We start from the raw sequence: 15,663 nt of genomic DNA, 5'->3' as shown, positions 1-15,663 counted from the left end.
AGAGCTTGCGAAGATGTCCAATGCCGCTTAAATATGCAGACAAAAAGTTCATTGCCTGTCTATGTTGCTCTTTTGAAGATGTCCGATGTCGTTTAAATCGGCAAACAAAAAGTTCATTGCCTGTCTATGTTGCCTAGGGCACGATAAAGGTCCTAAAACACTGTCCATTGTTAGAGTTACTGAGGTGTGGGTTGACTGAGTAACGAAATTGGTAGTAATTTGTGGGCGGGCTCCATAGCCGATACCTTTTCTCGGAAGCAAATCTTTTAGCCATTTGGAACGCATCATATCTCGTGAAGAAGGTCCACCTGTATATCCAATGCTGGTGACCTTTAAGGGCCGCTTCGAGGGTTCGGGACAAGTTGTAGCAAACAGCTTCTTTAATGCCGTTAAGGTTAGCTGTTGCAGATGATGTCTTCCGCTGCCGCTGGTAAGAAAAAAAAATGGCTTGTTGAGGGCACATAAATATCACAGGCTGAGGTTTCTTGAGTAGCTGAACCGTCGGTGAAGGTGTTAGTATGCTGCGTATATTCCTTGTTAAATAAGCTAGAGTAGCGTGCAGAAGCGCTGTCAGTGGCATGCGGCTCTTTGCATTCACACTTGGAATAAATTTCATCTATAGACGCAAGAATGCACAGGGGGAAAAAGACAGAGGTAGTGGTTTTAGTAGGGAGGGGCAGGAGCTGCACAGCTTAGCTAAGACAAGAGTTGCAGTGAGTTAGGTGGCCAGGGTATAGGAAGTACTCCTTCTTTTGGATGACATGGCGGAGGTGGGTACGCATAGTTTCCAGTGCGGCAGCCACATTTAGACGGAGGTGGCCTGCTTCCGCCACTGTTGCTGATGCAGAGGAACCCTTTTTGACGCCAACACATATCCGTAGGCAGTTGTTCCGCGCGACGTCGAGAATATTTTTGCTTGTTGGAGATAGTCTTTGAAGCAGCATTAGACAGTATTGCAAGGTTCCTTCAACGTACGCTTTTTCAAGCAGAACCAATGACAGGCAGTTTCTGCCCACCTTGTTCCCGCCATGAACCTGAAAACTTGCAATGCTACACTGATCCTCTCGCAAAGTTTTTTGATCTGAGGCGACCACGAGAGATTATTGTCTAGCATAACACCCAGGAATCGCTGAGATTGTGCATAAGGTGGTGACCGTCCACCTAGGAAGAGTCGATATCGAGTCATTGTTCTTCGTGTAAAAGCCATGGCAACACTTTTTTCTGCCGATAGACGAAGACCTCGGAGGGCCAGGTATATGGAGATCTCCAGTAACGCTCACTGAAGATGTTGCTGGGTAATATAGCACGAACGGGACGCCGTCCAGATGCATAAGTCATCTGTGTGAATCGTTAGGCGTACTCCTCGTGGAAGGTTTGTTTTTATGTGTATAAGCGTAATACTGAACAAAAGAGGGCTGAGCACTGCTCCCTGAGGTACACCCCTCTCCACTGCATGAGAGTGCTAGACCATTTAGATTGTTCATTAAAATTTTTTCGGTGTTTTAAAGAGTGTCCAATCTATTTGTACAGCTTTCCTCCTAGAAGAAACCTGGCAAAAGCTGCGAGAATTGCGTGGTGAAAAACAGCGAAAAGCGGCTTTCATGTCAAGCAAAACGCCTATCGAGATGTGCCCAGCACGAAGGTACTCTTAAAATGGTGAGACGAGGTGGATGACATTATCAGTCGCAGGCCTATCTTGACTGAATCCGTTCATTTCTTGGGGTAGCCATTTCGGCTTTCGGGGAACCAACTGATGCGTTTGCACATCATTCGCTCCATTAGCTTACCTACGCAGCGCAGTAAGGCGATGGCCCGGAAAGACCCGCAGCTTGTTGGCTGCTTACGAAGTTTCAAAACACACACAATTTTCGCCAGCTTCCATTCCATAGATACCTCACCAGTCGCACATGAAGAATTTTAATATTCCAGGAGTCAAAGACAGGAGTCGTGAAGTAGCTTTCGATGATGTCATAGCTCACTTCATCGTGACCAGGAGATGTGCGTCTGTTTGATTCTGCGATAGCTGTGGATAGCTTTTCAACTGTGAAAGGCAGGTCCAACGCTGGTACTGCCGCTTGTGGGATGCCTGATTGACTGTCTGCGGAGAGTGCCGACGCCATGACCTGCCGAGAATAGTCTGCAGTACTCTTCTGAGACTTCTTTTAATGATTTTCGTTCATGCAGAGAGAGTGCAGCAAAGCAGTGAAGCTTTTGGAGTGGCGCGCGCATATATCTTACGATCCGCCAAATTTTCGTTATTGTTTGGCGCACATCCAGCGTAGAACAAAAGTCACGCCATTCTTGCCTACTGAATTTTTCCTGATAGCAGCGAAAGGGACGCTGTGCCCGTCTGCAGGCAGGAAGGTCTTCAATGTTTTTCGTGCGCACAGCTTTCCTTTCAGCTCGCCGGCGAATAGCCCACAGCCTTTGAAATGCCTCATAATTTGAAAGTTGCCTATCATTTCTAGCTGTAATTCGTGCACTTTCTCTCAGGCAATGAACCATTGTCGATTCTAATTCCTCATTGCGGGTTGCGGCAGTAATTCCTTTGCTTCCGCCAAGTGATGACGAGCAAGCCCTGGCACTCCTTTCTGAAATTAGTCGACGTTGTTTAACGTTCGAAAGTGACTCAGGCTATGAGAGACAGTGCAGTGAAGGGCTCCGGACAGTTCTACTACCTGGGGCTCTTTAACGTGTACTGACATCGCACAGTGTGCTGACCTATAGAATTTCGCCTCCATCGAAATGCGACCGGTGCGTCCGGGATCAAACAAGCGCCTTTCGGGTCAGTAGCCGAGCGCCATAACCAGTGAACCACCGCGCCGGGCAGCTTTTGGGCTCCACATACCCCCCCCCCCCCCCCCCTTTTCGAACACCGGACACGACAGCAGCCGGCAGGCTGCTCCTGCAGCCGGAGAAACATGCCTCGTGGTCGGCCCTCATGGCAGTCGGAACACTTCCATCGCCATCGGTGGCGTCCTGCATGAAAACCAGGCGACAGAACTCGTAGTGGACGAATGCAAGCACTTGCCAGATCATCCGACTCTGGTCCCGATGACGGCCGTCTTCTGCAGCGTCGTCGCTTTCGAGGGTACTTCTGTAGGCCGCTGTCGGATTCCGCTGTGGCGGCGAAGTCTATTCGAAACCCTTGCACGTGCGGAGAGCGCCCAGAGGCAAGCATGAAATCGCGTCACTCCGTGGTGCACGCGCTCTGCTTCACCTGTGCTGGAGCAGCGTAGCGGCGATGATTGGGGAGCATTACAGCGCGGGCGGGTCAGAGATTGTAAAGTGGTACGCGCGCCAAAGAGTTACGCGATCTGATGGGCGTCGCCTTGCGTTCTCCGCAGGCACGCTGTTTTTGAATTGTGCGAAAAAATGCCCAAATGTTTTTCAGCCTCAGTGGTGAGGGAAATCATGCTTTCGAAATTCCAAAAACTAATATGGCTATTCCTAACTACTAGCTGCATATCTCTAATTGCAGTCAGGCGTCTATCGGTAAGAGCTAAAAAGTTAACCAATTAGAGTTTAGTTAAACACATTTCAAGTTAACATTCATCACTTTTCTCTCCCAACACTGGTATTACTATGGCGCGAAAAGCGTCTCTTTGCCTGAAAAAACGTATTTTTAAACATTTCTAGAGGGTTCTGTAAAGCACCTGGTATAACTTTCATGTATCCTACATTTATCATGGTTCATTAAGGTATCTATACAAGATTATAAGGCAACCCTATAGTGCCCTAAGTGCTCTTCACACAGCGCCAACGTGGAACTCTATCTTTTATCTTCTCCCATCGGTCTCGCCTCCCCCTGTGTCTCAACTGCGCCTGGGCCACCTGGCTGAGGTACCTCAACATGGCCCTGTAGCAAGGCGTGGCCAGGCTTGCCATTGACACGCTGGGCTCTTAAATAAATAATGCCAATAAGTCTTAACCCCTAGTACTGCTTCATCAACCCTGAGTGAGATCAATTTAAGTACACTTTGATGGGTTACGATTATTGCCCTCACTTCTTAAACTCTCCGGGGTTGACTGATGTCGCCACCCTTAACATGACTCCGTTCTCTACCCATCCACTTTTGCCCTCCACCCATGACACATTCCGAAATGGTCCACCCACCACTAAACAATGCAAATTTACCCGCCAGAAGCTTCACCCACTATCCACCCAACTTTATCCTCCCCTACCTTCGCTATCCAGAATCCGGCAGCCAGCCACCGCCAACCTACTGAAGGGTCCCAAATCTCTGACGGCCACCGTTTAGAAGGCTCCACCCACCACCGGTACTCTCACCTTCCTTCCAGACACCTCCGCCCAAAGGAAACCCACGCGAAATAAAAGCGACAACGTAGTACAATCGAAATCGCAGGGAACTGTACAACTATGCAATGTTTCTAACACAGATATTTCGCGTCACCTTGTGTGATCGGCAGTGCATTTTTTCCCAAAGGCATTTGTTTTCTCGCAGTTTGCTTCCGCATTCTGGGCGCCGTACTTTTGGGCTTCACCGCGCGGGAGCTGTCCGGAAACGTGCATAGCCAGATGCTTAGCGGCGTCCTGCGGAGTGCAGTGTCCTTCTTCGATGCGACACCCCGCGGACGAATCCTGAACCGCTTCACAACCGACATGGACTTAATGGACGCACGGATCTTCCTGGCCGGCAAGCAAACTGTGCAGAACTCGCTTCTCACTCTGGCTAAGGTTGCCGTCATAGCCACGCAGTCTCCAGTAGTGGTCGCGGCGACTGCTGTGGTCATCATTCTTGGCGGCTTCGGGCTGGTGAGTGCTGATTTTGCCCATTGGTATCGCAGTCCACTACAGCAGGCTTCTCAACCCTAAGCTCATTCTCCATGGAGTTGAATTCTCCACATGGCATGAATGAAGGCTTTCTGTTGCTGACGTAACACTTGTGTATATTGCAATTATGTATTTTTCAAGTGTCATGTGGTTCTATTTGCATAGCATACAGCAGCACAGCAGTTTTCTACCACTAATATTTTCGAAATCAGATGCTGTAAGCGCCGAAGTGATTCAGAACTCTGGACTTCGGTTCCAGGCTGTGGCCCGGAAAGGCCTTGTTATATGAGTTTTACTTTGATATGGTGGGCTTTTATTTCGCACACACCCGAAGTGGATGTAGAAAGAAGACGCTGTGCTGCTTTCGCGTTGCTTATGGACACAAAGAGTCGGCTAGCGCTCGCAGCGGGATGCCTAGGGTGAACGACACACTAGAGACTACATATCCTTTCTTACGTAGTGTGCCAACTGTCATCGTTTGCACTACCGGCATGCGCCGAGCCTATACCGTGTCTGCCCACGAGAGACTTTACACGCATGTGCGGTCGAAATTATTTATTTCTGCGCTGCCTCTGAAGTTCGGCTCTGTCTTAGTGGCTACGCCTTGCGCTACGTTGAAAGATCCGTATCAGCGGCCCGGCTGTTGTGAGCATCCCAATTAAACGTATCTCTACAATTCGGGGAGGTACTTGGATGGGACGTCGTGCAAGGGGGCGTCACGCAGGCGTGGAAAGGAAATTTCCGCGCGGCACAGTCAATAACGGCACGATGAGTCGAAAGGAAGTTGCATCCCAATATGACGTCGTGTGAGCAGTGAGTTAGAGCAATAAACTCGATGGTGGGCAAAGCTTCCTGGATGAGAACACGGGACGTGCACACGGATGAGGGACGAATGCGCAGTTAAAAGGTGGTGGTGCGGAGCATCAAATCGAACAGCAGTATGGTCACCGTACGGATTCAGCGGCTGAGAGCTTCGTGATGACGGATACTGCAACGCCCATGTCGACGACGCCGATAACTGCGCCTCCTTTTCGAAACAAGCACCGTTCTTTTCCTCGGAAATGCGACGGTTACACCGTCTCTGACTGGTTGCTATTTCGATCGCTCTAGAGCGCTCACAGAGGCGACTGCAAATTAGGCTGATCGAAACTGCGCGCCCTGGCTACGTTCGGCTGGCTCGTTCCGAGCGCTCGCCTCTGACTCAGAGCGCCTTGAGGCGTTCCGACTTCTTTGAGTCGTTACAACTCTCTAGTTCATGCAAATGCGCCTGCAACACCTAATACGGCACCGGCATTGCTGAAGTGACTCTATGCTGCTCTGTAGCAACATTTTCATGTCCTTGCAGTCGAGTAATGCAGAAGCATGACACAGACTAAGTTTATTAGTCTGTGCCAGAAACTTGGAACATTTCTAGGCGGTGCGTTGTAGCATAGATCACCACGCTAACATCGGCGACTTAGCCAGCAGTGTTTGCTAGTATAGAAAAGGCTTAGCGCGAGAGGCCTTCTGCGTTGCCTGTGCGCAGGCATTTATGTCGAGTCATTTGCGGCTCGGTTATTGTGACTGCAAATGCAGTAAAAGTCGTCATTAGTGCGTAAATTGCAAAAGCATTACATTTAACATTATACAATCGAGCAGTGAAAGGGCAATTATTTTTTTACTTGAGGTAGTAGAGTGAGCTGACGAACGGATCGGGTTACATACACAAAAACGATGGGCAAAATAATTATCGTGCGGGTAAATGTTTATGAACGCAGTTTTTCATATAACTGAAGATTTTATCATAACAATCAATACATCCAAAGATGACCCGCTGGCAGCCTTGCATTTGTTTTTCTATGAACATTTTGCTATACTCAAAAGCATTTCCCGTCGGTTTTTACGGCAGCTTTAACTTTTCGATGCGATCGATGCAAACACCGTGAGAAAGATTTTTGAAAGAATGGAACATTACCTTCAATACATCCATAACATTGTCTTACAACTTTCCAAATTTTAAAATTATTGTCTGAGAATGTTGGACACGTGTCGACATTGACAAAGCTCGAAAGACATCTTCACTTAAAGTAAGCGAGCGCTGCTAGGCCGTAGTATGGAAGTCTTTTGACGGAATCGTAGGATAAGAAAAAAAAAACAAATGGGGCCGCATAGATACCTTAAGAGGGAAATGCGATAGCGGTGCGTTCTGGATTCTTTGCGCACTTATGGAAGTTGAAGCTCACGACACCTAATGAACAACGCCAAAGACTGTCAGTTAAACACACTGTATGTTAGGCTGTGGTGATGGCGTAATTTTTTAACCATGTTATTTATTACAGTGGAAAAATGTTCTATGTACATGAACTTTGTACAAACCTTGAAGAAAACAACCACAGATCTACACAAGGCATTATACGAAAACCTAAAGTACCAAAGACGGGAAAAAACGCGACAAAGGGCACTTAACTAGGAAATTTTCTTGCTTGTTCCTTTTCCCCAGAGGTGCGCCGTCTGAGACGGTTTCGTATGGGAAGGCTATAGTCGCACCTGAGGTGCTCCGTAGGTCACGGGGTAATGAAGACTTGCGACAGCGGGAGCTAACGAGGAAATGAAATTCAGTTCATTACATGATAATTACAAAAACAGCATAATCACACACACTTGCAATTAAGATGGAACGGCCAACAGGGAAATCTTCCCTCCTCGGTATGGCCGAGGATGCAGAGCATCTAAACCTAGCCCAGAACAATTTTCCAGGCTCCGGGGCCCGGTTTCAATTACCTCAGAGCCTAGCCCACATTATGCACCACTCAATAAAAAACATACTAAAACATGGTTGGTTTACAAACTGCATGGCACGCCTTCTAGTTTATGCAATGTTCAGAACCCTCCCTCTAAAATATAGAACACAAAACGAACATCAAAATTGCTTTAATAAAGTGGCATTCCGGGAATGGCCCCTCAAAATGATTGGTCCACTAGGTTTACGTGCCACGCCCCATACTTCCACAGTATTACTAAAACTCTCTCCCTTACAAAGCAAAAAAAACAGAGACACACAAATATAGCCAAAAACACTCTCACGTGTCGCAGGCTTCCTGAAAACTCGTGACACTGGCGGCTCCCAGTATTAGGGCAATTATCGGTCTCGACCGAGCCGCTATCGCCGCGAGTAACAAACGAGAGCGTTGAACCTTGGTCCTAACTATTCATCTTCGTGACGACTGCTGACAGGCGTCCCCCAAAATCTAGAAAGTGGCGCGAATCATGTCGTTGCTGCCTTTGAACGTCCGGCGGCTTCTCTCTTGCTTTTGTTTTGTAGCGAAAGCTATATTGGCCACGAACTCGCAGTTTCGCCGTGCTCGCATTTCTACCGTGGTCTCACCGCACCACTTGACCAACCACGCAACTGGTCACGTGACCAACCGCGTGACGAACCACGTGCCAACAAGTAGCCAGACAACCAGACTAACCTGGACTTGCAATCAAGATTAACCAAGGCTAACCTGGCTATGCCTTAACTTTCGCTACATATATTCTGGCATTGCCGAGCTAAGCCAGAGCCATAGGTACAGCTGCGTTTCGTTATGCCAGCCCGCTGCTCAAGAGCTGTTCGTATGCACCGTCTTCAAGCGTCGGCGCCACCGCGGCTGCGAGCAGACCGTACGTTACGCTTAATTATTCCCAGTCAAGCGCGAGCGTCCGAACCCATCTCGCCCGACAGTGTTGGCCCTTCGAAAAACCAAAAAAACTCTGCCGACCTTCCAACTTCCTAGCCCTTGTCCTAGCCAAGGGGACGGCCGGCGCATGGCGGCTTCTACAGGGCCACTGCTTGTGTCTCCGCGCGCAGCCGCATCGTCGCTGCAAAAAGGGGACCTCGGTGAGTTCCAGGAAATGCGTGCCTTCTCCTTCCCTCTAGCATTGTCGTGGTCCTGGCTGGTGAGCGTCCGTCTACCTCGCCTTACCCGCTTCTTGCCGACACACTGACGGGGATTAGCGAGGAGAAATCGCCGCTTCACGGCGCCGGGCCAGCAACAACGCCGCGGGCCTCCACCGATCCCTTACATAACTACAACATTTGTCCGTGAAGTTTCCAGACGGATTTTTGTCTTCTCTAGAAATCATTCCCGCAAAACAATGTTGGTGCGTATGTGTAGCGCCATCTTTTCGGGCTAACCTGAGCCATGTATGTTAATTGCTGTGGCAGCCGTTAGATGGCACATGTAGAAAAGGTATTTGCTCGTGGCACTATCAATGGCGGGCGCTTTTTTCGGGGCTCCAGCGACTACGCCCCAAGCTAAGTGTTTTTTGGTATTTGCGCTTGTACAAGGTGTAGGGGCGGTAGTTTTAAACCGTGTTAAGGGTATGAAGGCTAGCGGAAGTGTGCGTGCCGAAGGGTTTTGTGTAGGAATTTTGGCGGGCATTTACGTTGCGTAGTGCCGAAGGTTTTTGTGTAGGAATTTTGGCGGGCTTTTACGTTGCGTAGTCGGCCGGACGATGGGTCGGCAAGCTAGGAAAGTAAAGGTGGACGGCGACTTAGTGCAGTGCCAGGAGTGCGACCGTTGGTTCTATTTAGACGAGACCAAGTTCACGAGCTTAGACGAGGCAGAAGGGGCTAGCTTCGCGTGCAAGATATGTAAGCGCTTTGAGGAGGCTGTTCAGACGTTGAAAGGGGAATGGACAGCTAGGATTAAGAAACTCAAAGGCGACCTGAAGGTGGAACGAGGGGAACGGATTAAGCTAGAAACTCAGGTCGCCGTGTCGCTTAAGAGGGAGGAGGCTAATGCCGACCGGTTGGAGCGAATTGTGGGCGAGCTTGAAGAGGAGCGGGAAAAGCGGGCCCAGCTAGAAGAGCAGGTAGAAGCGCTCAGGTTACGGCCGGCAGGGCACCCCGGTTCGGAGCAGTGTCAGGTGGGAAACGAGGCCCGTCGATCCTACAGTGCTGTGGCGCAGCAGGCTTTGAATGGGGAGGACAGAGATGTGAAAACGGGCACGGAGACTTGCGACAGTAGCGTACGGCGGCGGAAGAGACAGGTAGTGCGATCCGGAGTGCGACAGTCGCAGTTAGAAAGCGAATGGTTAGAGCGCAGGAAGGTTCTGGTAGTCGGTGACTCGAACGTAGCGAGGGTTGAGGGAGGCGTTTTGACGACAGTGAAGGCGCCCGGGACAGGCGGGTGCAGGCGGAGGCCAAGTCAGGGAAGTGCATGGTAGATGCAATAGCCAAAGCCCAGGAGGTGGTTGGGGGCAACATCGAAGGCGAACACCTTGTTGTGATCCACGCTGGTGACGATGTGTTGAAGGGGAGGAGCCAGAATCTCGAGAAGCAGTTAGAAGTCGGAATGCGTAGGCTTATAGAGGCCTCAGAGTGTGCATGTGACCATATGTACAATCCCAGAGGTCCAGAGGCAGGCTTGCGAAACGGAAAGGAGGTTCGTTGAGGCTAACCGTGTAATTAGGTTAATGATTCGACGACTAGGATACGGGGTAATGGAAGTTAACAGGGGAGTGTACGAGGTCAGGCCCCACTCTTTTGCACGGGATGACATTCACTACGGTGGTGCCACTGGCAAGAGGGTGGGTAGTAGGATAGGTCGCCAGGCAACAGCTTTTTTGGGGGGAGCCAGAGCTCTGAGGGAACCAGTGCAGAGAAAGAAGAACCAAGATCAAGGGGACGATGGAACCATAGAAGAAATAAACGCAAGTGCCAGGGCCAAGTTAATTCAGTTATAAGTTTCATTAACATGCAACGTGGCAGGAATATACTAAAATGGGAGGAAATAAAGAACGGTTAAGGCAGGAGGAATCAATGGTATATGGTTTAGTGAAAACGCATCTTAGAGACATGGAGCAACCACCCTGTAACCCAGACTACGCATGGAAATATTGCAATAGAACAGAGGGCAGCAGAAAGGGGATGGAATTGGGGCATTCATTCACAAAAGTATGAATTTTCAAAGGGTTAAACTGGGTTGCAAGGAACATTTATGGCTAAAAGAAATGTGGCAGGGGAGCAAACACTCCTTGGCTTTGTACACTGTGGACAGGAGCTAATGTCAAAGAGGAAAGCAGGAAAATGTTATAATGTATTGCAAGCGACTTTGATCAGCTAGGAGGACAGGGCGAGATAATTATACTAGGCGACATGAACGCACATATAGAAGACCTGGATGGGTACACAGATTCGACAGGAAGCATGCTGCAGGATATGTGTGACAGGCATGATTTAGTTGTAAGCAACAGTACCGATAAGTGTGAAGGGCTCATAACATGGGAGGCACGGAGACTGCACTCGACGATAGATTATGCACTGATGTCACAGAGGATGTAAAATAGATTAGAGGTGAAGAGCATAGATGAACATGGTTCCAGAAGTCTAGGTAGTGATCACAAGTGTATCAAGTTGTGTTTCAGAAGAGAAACTAAAGTAGTACTGAAGCGAGATGAACAATCAGAGGGCAATATTTACTCAGAAAAGCAATTGGAAGCAGCAGCCAAACAAATTCAGAAAGTAATTTTTGAGGATAATGAAACAGAATCTACTTATACCAAATTAACTCGATTACTTGAGCTAGAGCTAGCTAAGCTGCGAGTAAAGCCAAAAGAGAAAAGATGCACACCCAAGAGTTGATGGGATAAGGAGGTCAAGAGGGCGATAGCGAAAGGTCAGGAAGCGTCCAGGGAACACTGGTATTCGAAGAAGAGGGGTGAACCAAAAGTTGAAGTAGACAGAAAATAGGATACCTTTATATAGTGTAGAAGGGAAGCATCCTATTTGAAAAATGAGAAAATTAGAAGAAAGGGTGCCGCACCAATGAATGTCAAAAGTAAATAAAAAGGGTAGAAAAGCAGCTCAAAAATTCTGGAAACATCTAAATGCAATGAGCAATAAGACTAGGCTAGAGCAAAGGCTTATTGTTACAGATCAGGGTATTCGACTAGAAGGGGATGAAACAATGAAACACATAGAAACAAGGATGACAGAAAAATTTAAAGAATGAAATGTTACACATAATTTATCGAACGGGGATAGACCGGTTCCTGCAGATGCTTCACTTGAGCAAAGAGAGTGGGAAAGGGCAAAGAAGGTTCCTAGTGGCATGTCAACAGGACCAGATGGTATTCCGATTACGTTAATAAAGATGCTATGACCAAAATCCAAGCAAACATTAATACAGGTAGTGAATAAAATGATAGTGGATGGCAAAGTCTCCGATGAATGGCGATTAAGTAGAATGAACATGATATATAAGGGAAAGGAGGACAATGCTGACGTAAGTAACTACCGTCCCGTAACAGTGACATCTATAGTTTACAGGGTGGCGATGCAGGTTATGAAGGACAGATTGCAGGCTTGGGTGGAGAACGAGGGGGTGCTAGGGGAGCTACAATATTGGTTCCGGAAACAAAGTAGGTTGGAAGACAATCTGTTTTCATTGACGCAGTGTATAGGGATTGTTGAAAAGGAACACAGACCCCTATAGCTAGCATTTATGGATATTAGGGGAGCCTACGACAAAGTTATTCAAGAGTATTTGTGGGAGATACTGGGCACATTGGATGTGGAAGATAGAGTAAATAATCGTTAAAAAATATATATAAAGGTAAAAGAGTGCTTATAAATTGGGTAAAAAATGTACAAGGGCCTGTAGAGATACAGCGGGGGCTTAGGCAAGGATGTGGCATTGATGATACAATTCATCTGGCAAAACTCCGAGAGGATACAAATATTCGTCAGACCCGACATTAAGAAATGTGGTTCGTACCCACCCCGAGAACCTCCTATGATGAACAACCACTATCTTATACATTACCTTCGCTGTTACACTTATCAGAGCGACAAAATTTTGATCCCTCCAGAAACCGAAACTCTCGCATTAAACGTTTTTGTCAACTTCATCATTTGCAAGAATAGACCATGCCTTTTTATTCTCCTATTTTATTCACCACTGTTGCCTATGTGTGTTGATTATTTGTATTAACTTTTTTTGTCTGATTGCTTGCTGTCTTGCTTCACTCTGTATTACCCCTTGCTTTGTGATGCTGTTTTATTTCTTGTGTACGACTGGCCGTCATCTTGCTGTCATGCCAACTTGCAAGGGGTCGGGACCTTGTCAAACTGTCCAAGCTTTTTTATTCCCGTACTCCTCCTTTTCTAAGGAAATAAAATGATTGATTGATTGATGTCATCTTTCTCCTTTGTTGTTCATGTTGTACCTGCCAGGGTTGGAGACCAAGGTAGAGAGGAGCGGACTAGGCTTCAACCTTTCTTTTTTTGAAGCAAGGGGAATGGATTAAACCGTCATTACCGGGACTAATATACGCGGATGATTTAGTGCTAATGGCTGACAACAAGGAAGATTTGCGTAAGTTGATAGACATATGTGGTACAGAGGGAGATAGATTAGGTTTCAAGTTTAGTAAGGAAAAATCTGCAGTTATGATATTTAATAATGAGGGCGGCGAGCATACATTAGATGAGTTCACGCTAGAAGTAGTGGATGAGTACAGGTATCTTGGGGTGTGGATAAATAACGGTGCTGAGTATCTGACAGAGCATGGAAAATATGTATTGAATAAAGCTAGTAGGAATGCAGCTGTCATGAAAAATAGGGCACTGTGGATGTAGGTATGAAGTGGTAAGAGGCATCTGGAAAGGGATGATGGTTCCTAGCCTGACTTTTGGTAATGCGGTCCTGTGCATGAGGCCAGATGTTCAAGCAAGGTTAGAAATCAAACAACGCGGCGTAGGGAAGCTAGCTTTGGGAGCACATGGCAATGCACCAAATCAGGGGGTACAGGGTGATATGGGATGAGCGTCGTTCGAGAGCAGAGAAGCTAGCATTAAGATAGCATTTGAGGAGCGATTGAGAAAAATGGCGAAAAGCAGTGGGCTAGGAAAGTTTTCAGATACCTGTATATAAGGAATGTTGACACGAAATGGAGAAAGCGAACTGGAAAATTGACGAGTAAATATCTGGACAGCAGTAGGGGGGCAAATCAGGCATTGTCGGTTAAGAAAAAGGTTAAAGAAACAGAGAGAGCTCTGTGGAAAACAGGGATGTCGACGAACTCGGCACTGAGAACATACAGGATGTTTAAGCAGGAAATTGCCAAAGAAAATATCTAAGATAATTGTAGGGGAAGCTCTTTGTTGTTTGAGGCCAGGAGAGGAGTTTTGCGGACTAAGACATATAGAGTAAGGTAGCACTAGACACGTTGTGCGTTGCGTGTAGAGAGGTGGAGGGAACGGCTGGACACTTGATACTTTTCTGTAAAGGGCTTCACCCTACAGTGGAAAGCATCGGGGCCGATTTATCCAAGGCATTGGGGTTTAGGGACGGTGAAGGGAAAGTAGATTTTAAGCGGGTAGAAGTAACCAAGCTAAGGTTATCTGATTGGTTGCTAAAATCAAGACAAGAGTAAAATTTCATAAGTCATGGCTAGGTGGCTTCAGCCACCACCCGATTTAAGAGGTTCAGCCTTATCCATCCATCTATCCATCCATACGTTGTCACTAGTCATCTGCGCATTCTAATGTTAGTGAATGTGGAGAGATGGACGTCCACCTCGAACAGCGAGTAAACATAAAATTCTGTGTGAAGCTTGGCAAGACAGCCACACAGACGTATGACCTCCTTCGTGACGCTTACGGCAAAGAGACTTTATCGCGGGCGCAAGCTTTCGAGTGGCACAAGAGGTTCGTTCCTGGGAGAACGTCGGCGGAAGACGACAAAAGGCAGGGGTGCCCTTCAACCTCACGGAATGAAAACAACGTGGCTCTGATCAGGGAAATTATACAGCAATACCGCACCATTACAGTCCGCATGCTATCAGATGCTCTCGACATTAGTAAGACAACATGCCACCAAATTTTGCCTGAGAACTTGGGGAAACGAAAGCTGAATGCCAGACTTGTGCCGCACTCTCTCACACTGGACCATTAGGACATGCGGGCATCAGTGAGTGCTGATTTGTTCTCCGAGGCAGAGGAGGAGGCTGCATTAGTCGACAGCATCATTGCTGAGGACGAAACATGGTGTTTTCAATACGATGCTCAAACAAAGAGTCAGAGCGCAGATTGGCGGTCCACAATCTCTCCGGCGTCGAGAAAAGTGCGGCGACAGAAGACCAAAAGAAAGACGATTCTGATAGTTTTTTTCGATGCCGCAGGTGTCATACACCACGAGTTCCTCCCACAAGGGCAGAAGGTGAATCAGGAGTTTTATATCCGCGTGCTCCAACGCATGCGTCATGCACTGCGACGCCTTCTCCACGAAACGCAAGGCCGCACACTTGCTCTCAGCGTGATAAAATTTCTCGCCAAGCACAACATTACTGCACTTCCCCATATGCCATACTCGCCTGACGTCTCCCCATGCGATTTTTTCTTGTTTCCTCGTGTGAAGAGAGCCCTAAAAGGTCCCTGGATGGGGAGCGTAGAGGCCATTCAAGACGCCACGACAAAAAGAGCTGACAGTCCTGCCAAAAGAAGCGGTTTCAAACTGTTTCCAAGACCTCAAGAAGCGTTGGAGGCTGTGTATATACTGCAAGGGAGACTATTTCGAAGGGGTGCTGCACAAATAATTTCAATGTTAAACGGATTTTTTTTTGTAATGGACTCAGACTCTGAGCTTTACGGACAAAGGTTGTAGTACATCATAATACGACATACCTAAGCAACGACGCTCTAGAAACAAGGCAATGAAGAACATTACACAAGGAGTGGTTGCCATTCTGGTTTAAATTCAGTTTTGGCATACAATTCCTTTAGTTGAAAAATCATTCTGCTCAAGTGGTCTCTTGTAGACACAACAGGTTCACAATGCCGGTCCATCATGCGGGTTTTTCCGGAGGCTGTTTAGTCCAATAAGAAAGAAAATGTCTAAAGT

The 15,663-nt window shown here is 47.6% G+C and overlaps 1 protein-coding gene across 4 annotated transcripts in view; it reads left to right on the top strand.

The window, feature by feature from the left end:
- LOC144108879 (ATP-binding cassette sub-family C member 2-like) overlaps window positions 1-15,663 on the top strand; it is a 143,594-nt gene that overhangs the window by 109,915 nt on the left and 18,016 nt on the right. For all 4 annotated transcript variants that reach the window (XM_077642109.1, XM_077642111.1, XM_077642110.1 and 1 more), the window contains one exon: window positions 4,467-4,777. In XM_077642109.1, the coding sequence (XP_077498235.1) occupies window positions 4,467-4,777 (311 nt within the window). The remainder of the gene's footprint in view (window positions 1-4,466; window positions 4,778-15,663) is intronic.

Source organism: Amblyomma americanum, chromosome 10 (genome assembly GCF_052857255.1).
Source record: "Amblyomma americanum isolate KBUSLIRL-KWMA chromosome 10, ASM5285725v1, whole genome shotgun sequence".
NCBI classification, from domain to species: Eukaryota; Metazoa; Arthropoda; class Arachnida; order Ixodida; family Ixodidae; genus Amblyomma; species Amblyomma americanum.
Note: the sequence above shows the minus strand (reverse complement) of the source record. Positions and strands in the feature narration are given on the sequence as shown.